Below are 18,958 nucleotides of genomic sequence, written 5' to 3'. Positions count from 1 at the left end.
CAAGAATCGAGAATGGTTTGTAGTATATATTATTAAAAAATAACAATGACTTAAAGAACAGCACAGTACACATTAGTTTATGGTCCGCCAACAAAGAACATTTGCTTATAGGGATTGATGAAATGGTAAAAAATTTCACATTTATTCGTTCCTAAGATTTGGATTGATTCGTCATGTTTCACACTGGGCCTTAATTTTGTTGACAAGGATACATTTGATTCAAAGCAAAAAGGATATTGCCATTTATTTGAAGGGATTCTAAATGTATTCCTTCAACTTTCATACTCGGTTATCAGTTCAACAGCCACAGATGGACCAGGATCTAATCTTGTGAGGACCTCAGGAAATCCAGCAGTACTCCTAGCTATCTGCATTCATTCACACCAGCCAACTGAGATGCACCACTATAGATGTATCAATTAGAGATGTAAGCAACAACAAGAACCTACCATTATCTCATCATCAAGATAGGATATCAAGAATAGCCTCTGAAACGTCCCACCTTCAGATTAAAAACATGTTTAATGAAGAAATAAGGGAAAATAACGCTGAAATTCTAATATGCGATACTTGCTGTTCAAGAGTTTGTTTGAAATATAGAAGCCAAAGTAACCAAAGCAAGAAAAGGTGCCACGCTTGGTGAAACATTGCATTTATAAGGCTCTTACAGGACAACCAAGAGCCATGACTGAGATAGATGCAATAGAATATATATATATAATTCAGATTACAATAGAAACACAAATCCACATTTTCTCAACAGAAATTCTCCACGTCCTGTTTATAACCAAGATATCTCTAGTTTTTTTAGAAAATGCTTGCCTAAGGTGATTCTCTAGCACACCGAGGATGCTCACATAATTACAATCAAAGCTTACAGTCAACATCAGACTCAGACCTGTCTGTTATTTCTTCTGTTGTGACAAATAAATCAACGAGGGAAAGAATCACAGCAGCACCAAATGTGGTGCACAATCCAACTTAAAGATCATGATTAACCTTCACAAATGCAAACAATCATGTACTTTTCGGAGCTTTCCAAGTTCCACCATTTAAGGATTTGAAAGCAGCAGTATTGTTGTATAGACTGCAATTTAAATCTCATCTAGCAAAAGACCAACTTATATCAAACCACATGAAGAGGACTTCACATTTCAAGGATAAGGGCTGCCACAAGAGAGAACGAAAGTTATATTTGTACAAAGTAGCACCAAAGCATAGTTACCAAAGTTTATGTTCAGAAATATTCAGGACCATACACAGGGATGTTAGCTGGTGCTGGTTTTTTATACTCAAAAACACTGGAAACACTAATAAAGTTCTAGTGGAATGAGCGAACATTATTTATTACCTGGAGAGAAGAAAATGTATAAAATGCTCACCCAGAGGGACCTTGAAACCACCCATGGCTGCATCCCTAATGGAAACAGGAAGCTGTTGCACTGTGCTAGCGGCCTGATCAAAAGCACCTTTTAGCTGTTGAGGGATTGAATCTTCTTTAATTTTGGGGGATTCAATTATCCCTTCAATGTATTCCTCTTTCATTCGAAGTGGCCCCTCAACAGATAATTTGCTGTTGAGAATGAAGTTGCTTTCTACCTGCACTTTGACCAGGGATACTCGTAATGCACAAAAAATTTCGTCTCCACCCAACACAAAGAGCAAATAATGAATAGTTGTTATCTGTAATTATGAGATCGAGTGGTTGTTGATATACCAAAAGTCGTCAATCTTTCAAATAACACAGTTGCATCAATCAATCTTATCAATTGAATAGAACTACGTAAGCTCATACCCCAACTCCCCGGTGCCAACAGTGAACGAAGAAAACTGGGGACAATAAAATGAATGTGGCAGATAATGTCTCAAAGCTTATTCAGCAAATTGTGCCAACAAAATAAATCATCTTTGAATCTGTGCGAAAGGTCCAAACCATTTTGAAAAAGGAAGTTTAGTACCGAGTTCAAGAACTTCAAATTTGCCGTAATCTTTGCATATCCATCCTTAATCCTCACATCCAATCTAGATAAATTTGCCAATGCCGTGGGAAACCTCCTGTGAAACAATTATTGATCAATCAATTAAAGTACTTTTTTCTGTAAAACTGAAACTAAACAAGAGATAAATTGAAACTAACTCGAACACAATTTGAGCAGCAAGGAGCCCGGGGCTTCCTGATCCAAACCATTCGAATTTCCATTGACCTTCTAAATAAGGAGACCTGGATAGCTGAACGCACAAAATGAACACCTTGTCGAAAACCCAATCCAAGAGTATAAGTGAAAAAATAAACAACTTACGTTGTAGGTCGGGGAGTTGGATTCAACCCCTCGAGGCCAACTATTCTTTCATTTACATCAATCCGTTGCATATCTGATATTTTCCCAGTGACCAATGCCTCAAATCCCCCAGCATCTCTGAACTGAATTTGCATTCAATCGGGAGTGAACAAGATTCAGTGATTAGTTAAATAAAAAACTTCATTCCATAAATGTATAGATATGAGCATTAATTCAGAAAGGTCCTAATAAAACCGGAAAAACAAATTACATTAAAGAACAAACCTTTGGAGCAAATAAAGGGATTCAAAAGAGCAACAAAAACATGCAAACTCTTTCAAAGAGTGCATAATTGAAAGCAAGTTCCGTTTTTACCTCCTTCCAACATTAAAATCCCCGAATACATTGAAAACAAACACCTTTGATACCTTAAAGCAGATAGCATCAAACAAATAACCAGTGAAGACAAATTGTTTTCAAACGGACTGAAACAAACTTACAGCTAGAAGCAGAGATTCTTTGGCTGAGAGCCTCTCCATTTCTTTAGCATAAGCAGCTGAAGGTCCTTTCGATGTCTGCGAAACCATAGCTCTGCACTTTCTGCTAATCCTCCTTTTCCCATTCTGACGTTTCAAACAACTCCCATGATTCTTAATTTCAAGAAATAAAAGCGGTGTGGAGGATCGGAGAGGTGGAGAAGATGACATGTTAGGTGAGAGCATTCTTGGGGATACTAACAGGCTTTGAATTGAAATCGAACAAGCCATTCGAAACTTTCTCCAAGAAGTGAAATGCTTATGAAAACAATTATCAATCAAATGTAGTGATTAAATCGAAGCCACAAGAACACTTGGGAATCTGTTAATTCTCGGTAAGAATTGGAAAAGATTAAACTCTTCTTTGTGGCCAGTGGACTCCTGTGCTTTTAGGCTTGGAGTGTCATACGTGGAGCATTGGGCCAAGGGCATTTTCGTCAGGAAATCAAGAAGCTGACATCGAAATTGTTTTTGGCCATCAACATTCAGCAATCAAATATAAATAAACTTCATAAAATAGAGGGAAAAAAATCTATGCTATGATTTAGAGAAAAAAATAACTTACTAATAATAATAAAGTATACAGTTATTTTATATAATATATTTTAAAAAATTTATATAAATGAATTGATCATCGATTGGGTGGGCATACAATAAATAAATAATATATTCGATTTTTCGATAACACATAGATCAAATTTATCTATAATAACTTGTTTCTTAAACACAAATGTTGTGAATACCTAATTGTGTAAAAAATAAACAAATTTTTGGCTTGGAAAGGAGCGCTTTGTGGACATTTTTGGACAATAAGAAATACTTATTTATTTCTTCTATCGTATATTATATTTTTAGATCACAACACAATTATAAACAAATGAATCGAGTAGTCTGTCATGCATCATATTATATGAACTTCGCTTGAGTTCAAAATTTGATTCATTTAAAATCGCCATATATAAAATAATGATAAATTTATTGAATTTTGTAATTATCTAGTGCTGCTATACTATAAAATTTGGATTTACGAACAAATAAAAATAATACTAGACATGACCTGAGATATTCATGAATTAAGTATTCAATCCATTTGCATTCTTATTTCCTTATCACTAGCATTAATGTGGGAACAACCATGAGAAAATGAAGCAAACACACGCATTGTCGTCACCACCTTCACATGCATTTGTATTCAACAACCCTGCGCTAGGCATTGTTTACATGATACCTAGTCCTACTTTGAATCATACTTGTGTTCGGACGTGGTCCGAGACGAAAAATAAGAAACGAGTCTTCTTGTTACGATAAATATTATGAATTTAAGTACGCAAATAACGAATACACTAAGCAATACATAAATATATCGAAAAAATATAATATATCAATAACAATCAACGAATATTTGAAATAATTACATAAATACAATATGTCTACAGATTCTAGAGACATAAATATGATCAGATATATATAATTCAGTCGTCGAAATATTTCTTTTTCAATCGACAACATAACTAACCTATTTAATTTATCTTTTAGCATTATCGATAAAAATAATTCTTTTTCACGATGGGTTCCATCTCTTTATCGGATGTCCACAAAGGAAAATGATCCATTCGCAAGATTGTTGGAGATTTGAATCAAATTTAGAGTTAGAATAAAAATTATGTCTCATTAATGTGAGAGTGTCTTTTACCTCTCCACATTCTTGAGTTAGTTGTGGCTCATTATTGTAGAAGTGTCTTTTGACTTTCCACATTCTCGAGTTAATTGAAGACTTTTGGCTCTTCAAATTCTTGAGTTAATGGGAAGATTAATTTAGTTAATTAATCTTGCATGATTCTTGGTGTGCATTTTGGGCTTATAAATGGTTTGTTCATTTTCTAATTTCATATACACGAAAATCTTATATGTGTCAAGCATTCTCTTGTATTTCATATTGTTAGTTAATCAACACAAGTTTCGCATCAGTGTTGTTTATCAAAGATTTAGTAGAGCAATATATATTAAACAAGCGGGAAATATTTATCAGTCCCGTTTGATCACCTATTAATTCAAATATTATATTATGCATTAATATCCCACATTCAATCGTTTTATTATAGACTGCTACGTATTTATCCAATTTTACTCTTAAATTCATTTTATATCAGACACATGTAATAATAAATCACATGCAAAGGTAAAAATTATTGATTTTAGAATTTTAGCCCATTTTTATGCAACCAAAAAATAATATTAGCATATAAACATTTTTACGTGATTAAAAAAAAAGCCGAATATCACATGTGAAAGTGATCAGGGAGATTCCTATCAAACATGCCAAGTGATGGCCAACCTCTAAGTACTCCGACCCTCTGGTTCATGTGTGCGTAGCACGTTCATCTGGGAAAGTTGACTGGATCAACAGGTCAAAACCGGCCACGTGTCAGTACCGCTTTCTATGAGCTGGAAATGACGACGTTCTCTTTCTCGGTTTATTTCATCTATCTTTGTGGACATTATCTCATGATATAATGAATGACCAAGATTTACTCATACATATATAGGACTCATTTTTTTTTGAAATTGTATGTATGATAAGATTTTACCCGCTAAAATAAAAATAATCTACCTTCTTACTCTGCCGACCCACGGGGGGAAAAAAGCGGAAAAGGGCTAAAATTGGACAAAAAGTCTTCAGCTTTTGCGGTGAGGCAAATTTGCCCATGTCTCCACGGGGGGCTTCTTTGGGATTTGGAAAATCTTTTTTATTTCTGTACGTGGATGTAGATTTTAGCTAGGTGTAATTTATTGGGTGACTCGGGAATTTGATGTGGAAGTGTCCAATCTGACCCCTATACATGGTGAAGGGACAGATTAGGGAACGAACTAAAAAGTGAGGGGCACGATAGTCCACACAGCATAACTGAAAGCAAAAGCCAGACAGCTATATCCACCACCAACAGGACGCTGTCATGTGGCCCACACACCACAGATACAAATCATAGCAAATCAACGGTCCTGATCTTCTTAAACAATAATTTAAGGATCATTTCAGCTGAATTTCATCTGAGGTCGAGTTTCATTTCTCCCTTTTTAAACTAGAGGGCGGGGTGGTGTGTCTCTTACTAAAGAAGCACAGGCTCTGCTCGATAGGCACAGAGGGTGGGAGAATTTTCCAAACAAATCCCATCACACCAGCAAGGAAAAAAGAGAACATTTTTCAGCAAGGTTCGATCTTTGCCTCTGATTTTCATTTTTCTCATTGGAAGTTCGAACATTGCCACCACTTTCGTGGTTTGATGTGACACTGCATCTTTGTGCTTTTTGGGATTGGCGTTTTCAGTTGATAATCTGAGAATGACCGGATGCAATCTCATTTACGAGGATGTTTTCTCGATAAAGTTTTCATAAATATTTGTTATTGATCCTAATTTGGTGGGATTTAAGCTCCATGACGTTTTTATGTTAACGAAATTTCCGTGTACCGGGAAATTGAATTAATAAATGGAAGATCGAGTTTTTTTTTTACGGATGTGTGCAGGTTAAAAGATGGCAGAAGGTGAGGATATTCAGCCTCTTGTCTGTGACAATGGGACAGGGATGGTCAAGGTAAGATTCCGATGCTTCCATTTGTCATTTATGACTAAACTTCAATGTCCAGTGACCATCATGGAATCAATAAAATATTGTATTGGTTTGACGTGCTATGATAATACATCATATCTGACAAAATTATTTCAGATAAATCTATTTTATGATAATCAACATTTCCCACTGATTTGGAGCTGTCATAATTATATTTTAAAAATTGAGGGATGAAAATGATACGAATCGTTTGAGGATCCGGGCATTTGAGTGGTCATTACTATTTTGGAAAGGAGCTAATTTCTTTTGCTGATCCCAAATGATCAGGCTGGATTTGCTGGAGATGATGCTCCAAGAGCTGTTTTTCCGAGCATTGTGGGTCGCCCTCGTCACACTGGTGTAATGGTTGGCATGGGTCAGAAAGATGCTTATGTGGGTGATGAGGCTCAATCCAAGAGAGGTATTTTGACACTCAAGTACCCGATCGAGCACGGAATTGTCAGTAATTGGGATGACATGGAGAAGATATGGCATCATACCTTCTACAACGAACTTCGTGTTGCTCCAGAAGAGCATCCGATTCTCTTGACTGAAGCTCCTCTTAACCCCAAGGCCAATCGTGAGAAAATGACTCAAATCATGTTTGAGACATTTAACACCCCTGCCATGTATGTTGCCATTCAAGCAGTTCTTTCACTCTATGCAAGTGGTCGTACAACTGGTGAGGAAAATTACAATCGAAAATGTTCTATTGTTTAATAATCGTCTCTCTCTCCAGTCCTCCTCCATATAGAAATGATAATATGGTGTTATTGTTAAGGTTCCGTAAGATTACTGTCAAGTCACTGTTTTACAACCTATGTTCCATGTTGATAGGGATTGTTCTTGATTCTGGTGATGGTGTCAGCCACACCGTCCCCATCTACGAAGGTTATGCACTCCCTCATGCAATCCTGCGTCTGGATCTGGCCGGGCGTGACCTCACAGACAGCCTCATGAAAATATTGACAGAGAGAGGTTACTCTTTCACTACAACAGCAGAGCGTGAAATCGTGAGGGACATAAAAGAAAAGCTAGCTTACATCGCTCTGGATTACGAACAAGAGCTAGAAACTGCAAAGACCAGCTCTTCTGTGGAAAAGAACTATGAACTTCCTGATGGACAAGTGATCACTATTGGTGCTGAACGATTCCGTTGCCCTGAGGTCCTCTTCCAACCATCAATGGTTGGGATGGAAGCTGCTGGAATTCATGAGACGACTTATAATTCGATCATGAAATGTGATGTTGATATCAGGAAGGATCTGTATGGTAACATTGTACTGAGTGGTGGTTCGACAATGTTCTCAGGTATTGCTGACAGGATGAGCAAGGAGATTACGGCATTGGCTCCAAGTAGCATGAAGATTAAGGTGGTGGCTCCTCCTGAAAGGAAGTATAGTGTCTGGATAGGAGGTTCGATTTTGGCCTCTCTCAGCACGTTCCAGCAGGTAACATTCGTTTTACATTCATTCATAGCCGTCCAAACATGAACCCTGTCTGAGTGATCTTTGTGTTTTTCTATTGCAGATGTGGATAGCCAAGGCAGAGTACGACGAATCGGGCCCTTCTATTGTTCACAGAAAATGCTTCTGAGTAAAACTGTGAAGAAGGCGATCACATGATTTTGCTGCCGTTGTTTCTTATATGACTTTCCTTTTTCTTTTTCTTCTTTAACTTGCTCTTTAATTTTTTTAAGATATGATTCTTGCTAAAGCTTTCGTTGTTTCAAGATTGATATTGAATTGTAGAAGAGTTGTGAATCGAAATGAATGGCGCTTTTTGAGTTTTGGAAATGAATGGAAAATGATTCTTCTGGTTCAAAAAAGAAAAAAGAATGGCACCAGTGATTTCTATTGTCAGCCTACCGTTCTTCTTGAAACTAGTTTTTGAGTTAGAATTACACTCAAAATATACAACTCTATAAAAAGAAGATAAAAAACACAAATTTACACAAGTTTAACCAAAGGACTCTAATTTTCAACACAAGGGAGATGGATTGCATCCGAAAACATGATGGTTTGGCCAAAAATTCAAAGAAAATAGTGTTTTGAAATTTTATATAAATGATTTTCTTATGAACTTTGTTATTTTCATATTAATCAATAATTAGTTATGAAATCCTAAAAAGTGCCGCAAGAATACGTGCTGTGATATAGAAATGAAAAAATTCTGTTGGAATAACTCTTGTAATATTGATCATTCATTGGAATGTGTTTAATTTGACATATTGACCTTTAGTTACTAATTTAACAGAGAAAATCACACACTATATTTTTTGTTGTAGAGATACAACAAATACATCCTCTCTCCATATTCCGCTATAAATCGCGTTATATATTTGTGAGAAACAAATACATCGCATTTCAATTTAAGATCGTATTGACGCCGTCGTCTTGACCCAAGAGTTATTACTTCCACTCCAAAATTTCATGAACCACTCTTTATAGTTTGCTTCGTTTTCACATTAGTCGTCAAGATTTCTTCGCTGAGTTTTGTCGAGCATTTTGCTGTGAATACGCATTCTTGCCTATAGCACAAATGAGCGAATCCTCGCGTTTCCCAGGTACAAATGGTCGAAGCTCGTCCTTTAACTACCAGAGACTCGACTCCGCCGCCGATTCCCCGCGATCGTACGTCGGAGATTTCAATTTCGGGAAGGATACAGATCGTCGATTTGCGTTCTCCAGGCAGGCTTCATTTCATCAGAACGTTTCCGTGGACCCTCGCACTCCTAAGCCCTTGCTTTCTAGGAATGTTTCTGGGATTGATATACCGCAGAATGATTATTTTCTAGATTCGAGGTTTCTGGAGGAATCATATCCCGACGAAATCAATGAAAAAAATTCTAGCTTTTCGTTTGTCTCTGAGATTGTAAGTGGATTGAGGTCGGGGAACAGGCAAATGAGGCGGTTATTCGTGTTGATTTTTCTCAACGTTGCTTATTCTAGTGCTGAATTGTTCGTTGGGATATTCTCGGGGAGAATCGGTACGAAATTTGAAATTTTTATTGGGAGGCTGATATTATGTTTTTGGGCACAATCATATTGAAATTTGTGAGAGTAAACATTCGAACGGTAGTTGTATACCTTCTTTTTTCACGAACAATAAGGTTTTAGTTTTTTACGAGTTGCAAAGCTTTTTACTTGGCAAGTATCCAGTTAGAAATGTGGCAGATGATGAACGCATAATCTTTCTCTTGTCCTGTTGTAGTTTCAACATTTGAATGGAAGACAAGAATAGAAATGTGGTTACATGAACTCAACATGCTTTACTCTCTTCTTTTTCTTTTGCTTTTTCTTCGGGTGAGATATTTGCCATATTACGTCGAATGACACAATACATTGTGTCATGAGCTAACAAGATAAATTCAATCACTGCTTTGCAATTTATATTTGTTGGTTCAGTCACATATTAAATTTCGATGTTATTTGCTGGATTTTTTTCTTGGTAGATGTATCTCAGTTTTGTTGCTATTTAAATTCATTTCGTAAGTCATATGGAATCAAATATGTGATGGTTTCTTATTTTCTGTTGCATACTGTATTCTAATATCTGGTTTTTGAGCATTTCAGGTTTGGTTTCTGACGCATTTCATTTGACATTTGGCTGTGGTCTCTTATCGTTTTCACTATTTGCCATGACTGCTTCTCAAAAAAAGCCTGATGGTGCATATACATATGGGTAAGATTCCTGATGGTTGTTTCATGATCTTACATGGGTGATTTCTTTTATCCATGTTGGATGCGCCCTTTCTACTTGTGACCAAATATTCTGTTTTATTTAATATCATCATCATGGTCATTATTTTTATTTGTAAATTTAGCATTATATTTTGATATGCGAATGCAATTAAGTAATTACATGCACCAAATTACTTTATAATGAGCGGGCTGTCACCGAATTTGAACTGAGAGAATTAGATATTTTTCGACAGGTATAAAAGATTGGCGGTTTTAGCTGCTTTTACCAATGCTGTAAGTATTTTACAATTTAGCTTGTGTTGATTGTTGAATCCCTTAATTTGTTTGTAGCGTGAATTTGTTTTTACTGTTGCATCTGTGACTGACAGATTACGTATACTTCTTGTGTAGACAGCTGTTTCTTTTGTTTATGTCATTCTCCTTAGCTGTGGAAGCACTTCATGCATTCATACAAGATGAATCCGAGCACAAGTGAGTTAGTGTTTGATGGTAGTCTTTGAATTTATTTTAAAACCGGATTCCTTGATTTCTTTCCATCTCATTCTCATGCAGTTTGTAATTGCTTAGAATAAGAAACATTTACTGCTATCAGTGCAGCTTTTTGAGTGTCTACTTTTTGTGGGATCAAGTGATTAATAACTCATGAAGTGCATGCCAGGCTTAGGGATTGATGAGGCATGACCTTGTGCCATGTGCCTTGGCTGTAAATATGAGCCTTAGCGTGTAGTAAAGGATCAAAGGGAACTTTGAGCAAGCTTTAAATCAAGAGGTCATGTATTAATGGAGAAAAATCCGAACTTGTGAAGATTTTCTTTGTTGTTTCTCAATTATTTATAAAATACGTAGTCGATACTATGTAACATAAAAATTTCTTCATACATTAGATTTTAAAGTATTTGTCTTAGTGCACCTTAGTTCTATGAACTAGCGCCTCCTCCCTTCGCATCTTGGACTAGACGGAGGGAAGATGCGTGCTTTAGTGTACCGAGGTTTATTCATCCTTATTTACAGTTTTTTATGCCAATAATTTTTCTTTTCTTTAGTCTTGTCGAATGTCATTTTTTTTTCTATTTAAGACTATCTTTATTAAACTATGTAGAAAATGAGATGTTTTCAAATGAGTCAATAATCAATTTAAGGACAACAGGATTCTTTCAAAGAATTAGAGACAAAAGGACAGAAACAGTGAAGAAAAAGAATAGCACAGGGATGGGGAGAGTACTCTACAATTCAGTGTTAATTATACCAGAATTTGAGTTAATGTTGCAACATCTATCTCAGTTTTGTGCATTCTTATTTAGATTTCTATATGTAACTTATCTATAAATAATAGTCTCTGTTTTGCATCTGTTTTTAGGCATTACCTGATCATATCAGCTGTCACAAATTTGCTGGTGAATCTTATTGGTGTCTGGTTCTTCAGAAATTATGCTCGAATCAATCTTGGTAAATCTCGTCACATTTGGCTTTTTTTCTAGTTTTTTTTTTTCCATTTTTTAACTCGTAGATCATGTTTGGCTTTTTGCTTAGCAAGGTTATGATTTCCCTCCATGCATTTGGTTGACTGTTATGATAAATTGCATTTCTTATTGGTTCATTGATTGGAGGATAAAGGGTTCCTTCGGGGTACACTTGGTGTGATGAATTTGAAATCAATAGATTTCGTTTATAAATTCATGTTTACAATAAATCAATAGATCAAATCTTAAATCAACGTCTTATTTATTTATTCATTAATAATACAAAGTAGAATGAATTTAAAATGACATTATTATTTGGTGAACTTGAAATCCACTGTAATTAACATAAAATACTATATAAATATGTATAGGTAAATTTGAAGTTTATGGTCTTATTTCTTTAAACGACCAAAATACATTTGAAATTAATCAAATCCTAACTCAACCTCAGAGAATTTTTTGAACGTGTCTTTGACCTCTATGGTTCTTATATTCTATTAATGTCATTTATGTTGCAACTTTATTAACATTTATTTTGTTTATGATTGGTTTTATCCCTTTAACTAATTTCAACTTTGGGCCCGTTACATTTACCCAGACCATATGCTTTGTTCTCTTACACCCTCCTCCTTGGGGATTTGTTGTCATAGTTCAAAATTGTTTATTTTTTTAGACTAAAATTTATTCTTGCAGTGTACAGAAAAGCTGAAGATATGAATCACCACTCAGTTTTTCTTCATGTTCTTGCTGACTCTATCCGGAGGTATGAGATAGACCGTTCATGATTGTCAGCATCTTTTTGTGGGGTATAGTCTTCTATTGGAAAATTCTATCCCTGGATCTAAAGTTGCACATTGATTTTTTTTTCTCTCAGTGCAGGTTTAATTTTAGCATCCTGGTTGCTTGGTCTGGGGTAATTGTCCAATCTACTTCAGTTTTGGTGTATTTATGACTTGCATTTTAATCCCACCATGCTGCTGCAGAGTCTTATTCACTGTATTTGCTGCAGGGTAAAAAATGCTGAAGTTTTGTGCTTGGGACTGGTTTCCGTCTTAGTATTTATGCTTGTCATGCCTCTCTTTAAAACCACTGGTGGAGTTTTGATACAGATGGCACCTCCTAGTATTCCTTCTTCTGCCTTGATGAAATGCCTGAGACAAGTACATTCCATTTTTATAATTTTTAACTTTCTTTTACGTGAATTGTTGAAATTATTTGAAAAAAAGCGATCAAATTAAAATATTCCTTGCATATTATTCTAGCTAGTGACTTCATGCTAAAACTTTGTGCTATTTGTTACCAGCTTTCTTCGCGTGAGGATATTGTAGAGGTCTCTCAGGCTCGCTTCTGGGAATTGGTGCCGGGCCATGTTGTAGGATCCATTTCACTGCAGGTATTTTTCATTATTCATCAGTACTTTGATACTCATGTGGATACGACACAACAAGTTGCATCTTGATTGTCCAATTTAATTTGTGCGCAGATGAAGAATGGAACAGACGATCGATCAACACTCCAGTACGTCCATGGCCTGTATCACGACCTTGGCATACAGGATTTGACTGTACAAGTCGATAGTGTTTGAGTGAGTTTCTTCACATCTTATGATTTTTCTAGCCCCTGCTGGGTAGCAGTAACTTTATGTTCGAGAAAAAACTAGTCGGTTGTGTTGGTTTTCGAGAATTCAGATATACTCATTTTTCATACAAGGAACTTGGCTGCTAGATTTTTGGTATCCAAAAGTATTGCGATATCGTTCTGAAGCAGTTAGTTGCATGTGGATGAACTAGACTGACTTGGAATCATGCGTGATTATGTCTGATATAAGTGAATTCTGCTTTAAATAATGTAGGACACCAAACAAAAGGAATCAATCAATAAAGATAATGAAATTAACATTTCAAAAATTCTGTGAAGCAGTAGTTCTCTCAATAAACGAAAATTGGACCCTAGCCCCTAGTGCTGCTCAACAACAGGCTCCTTCGTTTCAAATAAATAAGTACTTTGAGTAATCTTTTGTAGCCAAACAAAAAGCTTTTATTCTTAAAATTCAAACAAATTTCATAATAATTATCTGTTTGTAACTCACTAAAGTAGTTAGATAATTATAATATTATCAAACCAAATCAATGTTATGTGTGCAACTTAGCGAAATCATAGAACAAAAAGCTTTAAATTCGTCATATTTAAAGAAAAAAGACACAGGCAATTTTTTTTTTTTTGATTACAAAGTCAACTAATGCTAAAGTTGGTGTTTTGATTGCTGATTGAAATAAAAGATATGATAAATGTACCATAGGTTATAGCAAAATCATATAAGAGATCCGTCTCACAAATACGATCCGTGAAACCATTTCACTCAAGTTTTTTTCTAAGTAGTAAATTAATAAATAAATAAATAAAATATACGCGAGTTGGAAAATATAAATTTTCAAAACCAAATCCATCTTAAAACTAAACCTAATAAAACTTTACTCGTCGGCATCCCAAAAAAACTTTTTCTCACACACACAGAGACACTCCACGCCGCCCCACTCACCGGACCCAGTGATCCCCTCTAGCACGCGCCACCCTCTCCACCAGCTCTGGCACGTGCCACCACCAAGAATTATGTTTTGCCCTTTTGACATGACTCACACATATCCACTCCTTGTCATGTGTGTGGTGCAACAAATAAAGGTCAAGAGAGAGAAACGCACAAAACAGCACATATGGAAAGAGAGAGGGAGAGGCATCCTAAAGCTACAATTTTTCTTGCGGAACATGTATTTTTTACGATCTCTTTCTCTCCCAAAGACTCTGTCTTTGCACTTTCATGACGCTTCTTGATTTCCCCCTTTCTTCAACAACATTTCTGCCTAGTTATACTTGAATTCACGGTTTAATCACTCAACAATGAGGATCAGGAAGCGTTTTCCACCGCCATCTACTCCTTCAGATTTCCATCTCAGCCAGTCAGCGGCGGCGCAGCCGAAACCAGAGGCTGCTCAGACCAATGATCCTCTTGGACAGCCGTCTGATAAAGTTATGGTGATCAGTGACAGTAATACCAGTTGGGCTCCACCTGAAGACGATAATAATGGGGTGAAGACGAAGCTGAAGGTAAAGACTTTTTAGAAAACATCTAATTTAGGTATCGAGACTTGTTCAACGTACAAAGACTGATATTGTAATTTCTTGGGGGTAAAGTTACAAGTTTGCACCAAGAATTCTTACACTCGGGTGCAAATAATGAAGCAAATATATGAAGATTTGTCAAAATATTTGTGGTCACTGCTTCTCTTTTTCTGTAGGAATCTGGGGACGATGAGAAAAGGAGAGAGGAACAGAAGAAGAAGTGTGCTGGTAATGATATCAGGTGATAAGAGTGTGAAGAAAATTAATAGAATTCTTCTTGTAATTCTCTTCTTTCATGAGTTCTTATAGACGGTAAAAAATACAAAAAGAAGGGGAAAAAAGCAATTCTTTCATTAATTTAAATTTTAAGCTCGAGCAAGTAGCCCAGTGAAAAAAAGCTTACTGCAAGTGGAGAGACTGTATGTTTTAACGATGTTTTGTTTAATCAACTATGGTTACCCGGGTGAGGGCTACATCGGAAGTAGACACTATCAATATATATGGAACTCGACTTATTTCATTTTCTCTTCTCTGTATAATGGGAACAAATAGTGCCCCCATGTGGTGCATGTTAGCATGGGGATACATGCTGGTCCCTAGAATCATTTTCTTTAGATATTATTTTCCATGCTACAATGTATATGTTTTGCACTGATTATTTTTTAATTTGTCAACCAAATCATCCTTATCCAACGCTCATAACTTTCAGGGAAAATAACATTCCATATGAGGAACAATGTACCAATAATAACTTTTTGCAGCCGTCTTCTGCTGCTGCTGCTGCTGCTAAAGGTATATACTCCTATATATCAAATTTAATAGCAAAAACTTAACCATGTTATTCATTGTTTTCATGTTATTTTGTACGTTATCTGCTATATTTTTTTTATTTAGACACGGGGTATTGGCGTGAAGGAGATACTAAGGCGCTTGTCCCGTTGAAGAAGAGGAGAGGGAGTTTTGAAAGAAGCCCAAAGGAGGAAACACAGATGATCGCAAGAATGAAGTCCAAAACTAACAAGAAGTGCGACTTGAGCACTCAAACTGGTCATGATGATGCTCAAAATATTAACAGCAGTTCAAGTGGTACTGGCACAAAGAAAAGTAAAAGAGGGAACGTGATCATGGAGGGCTCAGGTTGCAGCCGTGTTAATGGGCGAGGATGGCGGTGCTGCCAACCGACACTCGTCGGATACGCGCTGTGTGAACATCATTTAGGAAAAGGGAGGGTTAGAAGCATGAGTAGAGTGCGCCAGCGCCATCATGAGGTGGATTTTCGTGGTGGTGCATTGCCCATGAGCAGTGGAGACCTGGGGCTGCAGCATCCGTTGGTGGTTACGAAGAAAAGGACTAAGCTTGGCTTGGTGAAAGCTAGATCAATAAGCAGCTTGTTAAGCCAAATTTGAATGATGTTGATCATTAGTCATATGTTGGAATCTATGATCATGTTTGTGATTCATAAATTTCTTCGTGCGTGAAATATATATATATATATTAAAATTAAATTTAATTTATTACGGGATATCCCGGTCCATTTGTTGGAACAAACGTGGCCACAAACCTATATTCCTAACTATATATATGTGGCATATCTCGAAACCACCCAATTTATAAGCATCTCTACTTTAGGATGTCAAATAATCGAATGCTACATTATCTTAGCTTGTCGAATGTTCTATAATTGTATTCAGGTCCAAGAAGAAAAACTTTTCCGTATTATGGTACGGAATATAGTTTAGCAAATCATAGAATATAGTTTTATAATAATCAAAATACAATATATTATCTCATCTGTTTGAATGGACTTCGGATCGTAGGTCCATCGAAAGTGGCCCAATAAATTTGGCCCAAATGGCCTAATTTCTCTTCATGGGCTCTGTTCTCTGGGCCCCACCACACGTCCCGCCTGTTTCTTACGTTCCATAGCTTTCTGAGTTGAACCCAATTCAGACAGCATTTCTTTATCCTTCCCCACCCCCAAATCCCTATTCTCTCAGTCTTCGGTGCTTAGATGGAGAAAAAATCAATGGGATTTTCATGTCATTGCATGTAATCCAGCTCAATTCGCACCTAATTCGTCGATTTTGTTCTTGTTTGCTCATAAATACAATCTTTGTTTTCCGGAGGTCTCTCTCCCTCTCCCTGCAGTTTGTTGTTCTGTTATTACAAGTTGTTTAACGCTTTATGTAATTGGAGTGTAAAGTTTGAGTCTTGGTATCTTTTGCGGCTTTCTTCTCCGAAAAGATGAAAACCCTTGGTTTGGTTTTCAGCGTGGAGCAGACGTGTCTTGGGTTTAGATTTTGAAATTCCGATGTTTTTCTTGTAATCTTTGTGATTATTTCTTTCACCCTTTGCCCCTTTTCAGTGATAAAGTTATGGGGTTTTTATTTGTTTGACTCTCCTGAAAAGCTGGGGGTCTTAGTTGACTGGAACTGATTCTTGGTTTTAATTCTCTAGTGCTGTGGCTTTTAATGTTGGATTCGTATTCTTTTCAGGCTAAAACAAACAGGGTTCTAATTTTTCAGTGATGGTAATATTTGTGTTCCCTGAATTCAATTAGGTTGTAAACCTTGTTTTGTTCGAGAAAGTTGTGAGATTTTGTTTTCTCGGGCTTAAACCAGAAGTCCTGTTTTGAAGGTTGGGCTTTGGCTATTATTTGGGTTTTCTCGATAATTTAGATGACGGATGAGAATCCAAGTTCCAGAAATCTTGATCTCAATTTGGGACCTCTCGATGATTCTAGTTATGACAGTGCACCTGGATCAGGATCTTATCCATATGTTTCTATGAACCTGGAAGATTGGTTAGATGCTCCTGTTCATAGGGTAAGTGATGTATATAGGCAAAGGAGTCAACGGTGGCGGTCCTTGTGGAGGCAGGTTCCTATCCCGCCTGAAACTAGGAATCTTGCCCTCGAATTAAGTGGGGGCATTGACCAGCAGACTGGTGAGGGCAGTGTCGCAGCAGAGGAAAGGACTATTGGGTCAGCCAAAGTGTCTGAGAATGGCATTGGTTGTTTGGAAGATGGAGGTCTGGGTAAGAAGGAAGGTTGTGGGAAAAATGATGGTGATGATGGAAGCTTTTTTGATTGCAATATATGTTTGGATTTGGCGAAGGACCCTGTTGTTACTTGCTGCGGCCACTTATTTTGCTGGCCTTGTCTATACCGGTGGCTACATCATCATTCAGATGCGAAGGAATGTCCCGTTTGCAAGGGAGAGGTGACGGTTAAAAATTTGACTCCAATATATGGCCGGGGAAATAGCATACGTGAGACAAGTGTGGATTCTAGCCTTAAGATCCCTCTCCGGCCCCAAGCGCGGCGGGTTGAGAGCTGGAGGCAAGCCATTCAGAGGACAGCATTCACTATCCCAATGGAGGAAATGATTCGACGACTTGGAAGTACATTTGATCTTAGCCGGGAACTTTCCCAAGTGCAGCCACGAAATATTGATGGTCCTCACGACTCACCCGAGAGAAGTAACTCGTTACTCAACCGAATTCTAACTTCAAGAGGAATGCGTAGGGAACGAACTCCTGTCCCTGTACTGCCATCTGAGGACATAATTGACTTGAGGGAAAGCAGTCCAACTGATTATGATGTGACGGATAGTCACCGGCTTTCATCATTTTTACTTCGTAGGTCAAGTTCACATCCAGCTACTGCATTATTGAATCTTACATCGGTAATAAACTCTGCCGAGAGTCTGGCTGCTGAGAGGTTGGTAGAATCTTATTTTCACGACCATCCTGTTGACATAAATCAAGAACTACCTCCACCTGCTGATGATAGGGATTCGTTATCGAGCATTGCTGCTGTTATACACTCTGAGAGTCAGACGGTTGATAATGCCATTGAAATCGACTCCACAGTATCCCTCTCTACTTTGTCTTCAAGAAGAAGAAACAACGCTTCAAGAATTTCTGACGTGGATACGGGAGATTCCCGTGCACCTAGGAGGAGGAGATTAAATTGATACATGATCATTTATGCTCTCAGAGTGAGGAATACCCTGTAACTCAGATGTTTAAACGGACAAGCACACTATAGTTACCCCTATCACTTGTTGTACTAGATCATTTGTTGTTGTAAATTTGAGTTTTATCAAGGATAGAAATATCTAAAACCCTCCGAGTTTTGATTGCTATAGCTTTAAGCTAAACCTTGTTTAATCTATGTAACACGTATGAAGTGGAATGGGGCCAACTGAGTTGGATTAATTTTAGTTGCACCTGAAATAACCATTACAAATTTA

General features: G+C 37.0%; 5 protein-coding genes across 7 annotated transcripts; 4 read left to right on the top strand and 1 right to left on the bottom strand.

The window, feature by feature from the left end:
* Positions 1-114: 114 nt before the first annotated feature.
* LOC140832207 (probable plastid-lipid-associated protein 13, chloroplastic) lies at positions 115-3,212 on the bottom strand. The gene is made up of 7 exons (XM_073196091.1): positions 2,780-3,212; positions 2,301-2,422; positions 2,138-2,221; positions 1,959-2,055; positions 1,383-1,599; positions 450-502; positions 115-368 (listed from the first exon to the last, which is right to left on the bottom strand). The coding sequence occupies exons 1-7, from the start codon at positions 3,044-3,046 to the stop codon at positions 273-275; spliced, it is 936 nt and encodes a 311-aa protein (XP_073052192.1). The 5' UTR covers positions 3,047-3,212; the 3' UTR covers positions 115-272.
* Positions 3,213-5,835: 2,623 nt separating this feature from the next.
* Positions 5,836-8,283, top strand: LOC140832205 (actin-97-like). Its single transcript, XM_073196087.1, has 5 exons — positions 5,836-6,025; positions 6,339-6,406; positions 6,710-7,103; positions 7,259-7,872; positions 7,952-8,283. The coding sequence occupies exons 2-5, from the start codon at positions 6,347-6,349 to the stop codon at positions 8,015-8,017; spliced, it is 1,134 nt and encodes a 377-aa protein (XP_073052188.1). The 5' UTR covers positions 5,836-6,025; positions 6,339-6,346; the 3' UTR covers positions 8,018-8,283.
* A 544-nt stretch (positions 8,284-8,827) lies between these two features.
* On the top strand, positions 8,828-13,336 carry LOC140832204 (metal tolerance protein C2). Its single transcript, XM_073196085.1, has 10 exons — positions 8,828-9,410; positions 9,997-10,105; positions 10,359-10,398; positions 10,520-10,596; positions 11,483-11,571; positions 12,279-12,348; positions 12,460-12,498; positions 12,595-12,745; positions 12,889-12,978; positions 13,069-13,336. Exons 1-10 carry the CDS (start codon positions 8,963-8,965, stop codon positions 13,168-13,170), a joined length of 1,215 nt encoding a protein of 404 aa, XP_073052186.1. The 5' UTR covers positions 8,828-8,962; the 3' UTR covers positions 13,171-13,336.
* Positions 13,337-14,077: 741 nt separating this feature from the next.
* LOC140832206 (uncharacterized) lies at positions 14,078-16,192 on the top strand. 3 transcript variants are annotated; one of them, XM_073196090.1, is made up of 4 exons: positions 14,078-14,687; positions 14,879-14,943; positions 15,412-15,494; positions 15,621-16,192. In XM_073196090.1, the coding sequence occupies exons 1-4, from the start codon at positions 14,481-14,483 to the stop codon at positions 16,106-16,108; spliced, it is 843 nt and encodes a 280-aa protein (XP_073052191.1). In that variant the 5' UTR covers positions 14,078-14,480; the 3' UTR covers positions 16,109-16,192. The 3 variants fall into 3 exon arrangements, with proteins under 3 accessions (XP_073052191.1, XP_073052190.1, XP_073052189.1); XM_073196089.1 differs by having other exon boundaries at positions 15,618-16,191; XM_073196088.1 differs by having other exon boundaries at positions 15,597-16,190.
* A 446-nt stretch (positions 16,193-16,638) lies between these two features.
* Positions 16,639-18,958, top strand: LOC140832203 (uncharacterized). Its single transcript, XM_073196084.1, has 2 exons — positions 16,639-16,828; positions 17,198-18,958. The coding sequence occupies exon 2, from the start codon at positions 17,381-17,383 to the stop codon at positions 18,677-18,679; it is 1,299 nt and encodes a 432-aa protein (XP_073052185.1). The 5' UTR covers positions 16,639-16,828; positions 17,198-17,380; the 3' UTR covers positions 18,680-18,958.

This window comes from Primulina eburnea, chromosome 5, assembly GCF_022965805.1.
Source record: "Primulina eburnea isolate SZY01 chromosome 5, ASM2296580v1, whole genome shotgun sequence".
NCBI lineage: Eukaryota > Viridiplantae > Streptophyta > Magnoliopsida > Lamiales > Gesneriaceae > Primulina > Primulina eburnea.
This window is presented reverse-complemented; position numbering and strand designations above follow the sequence as displayed.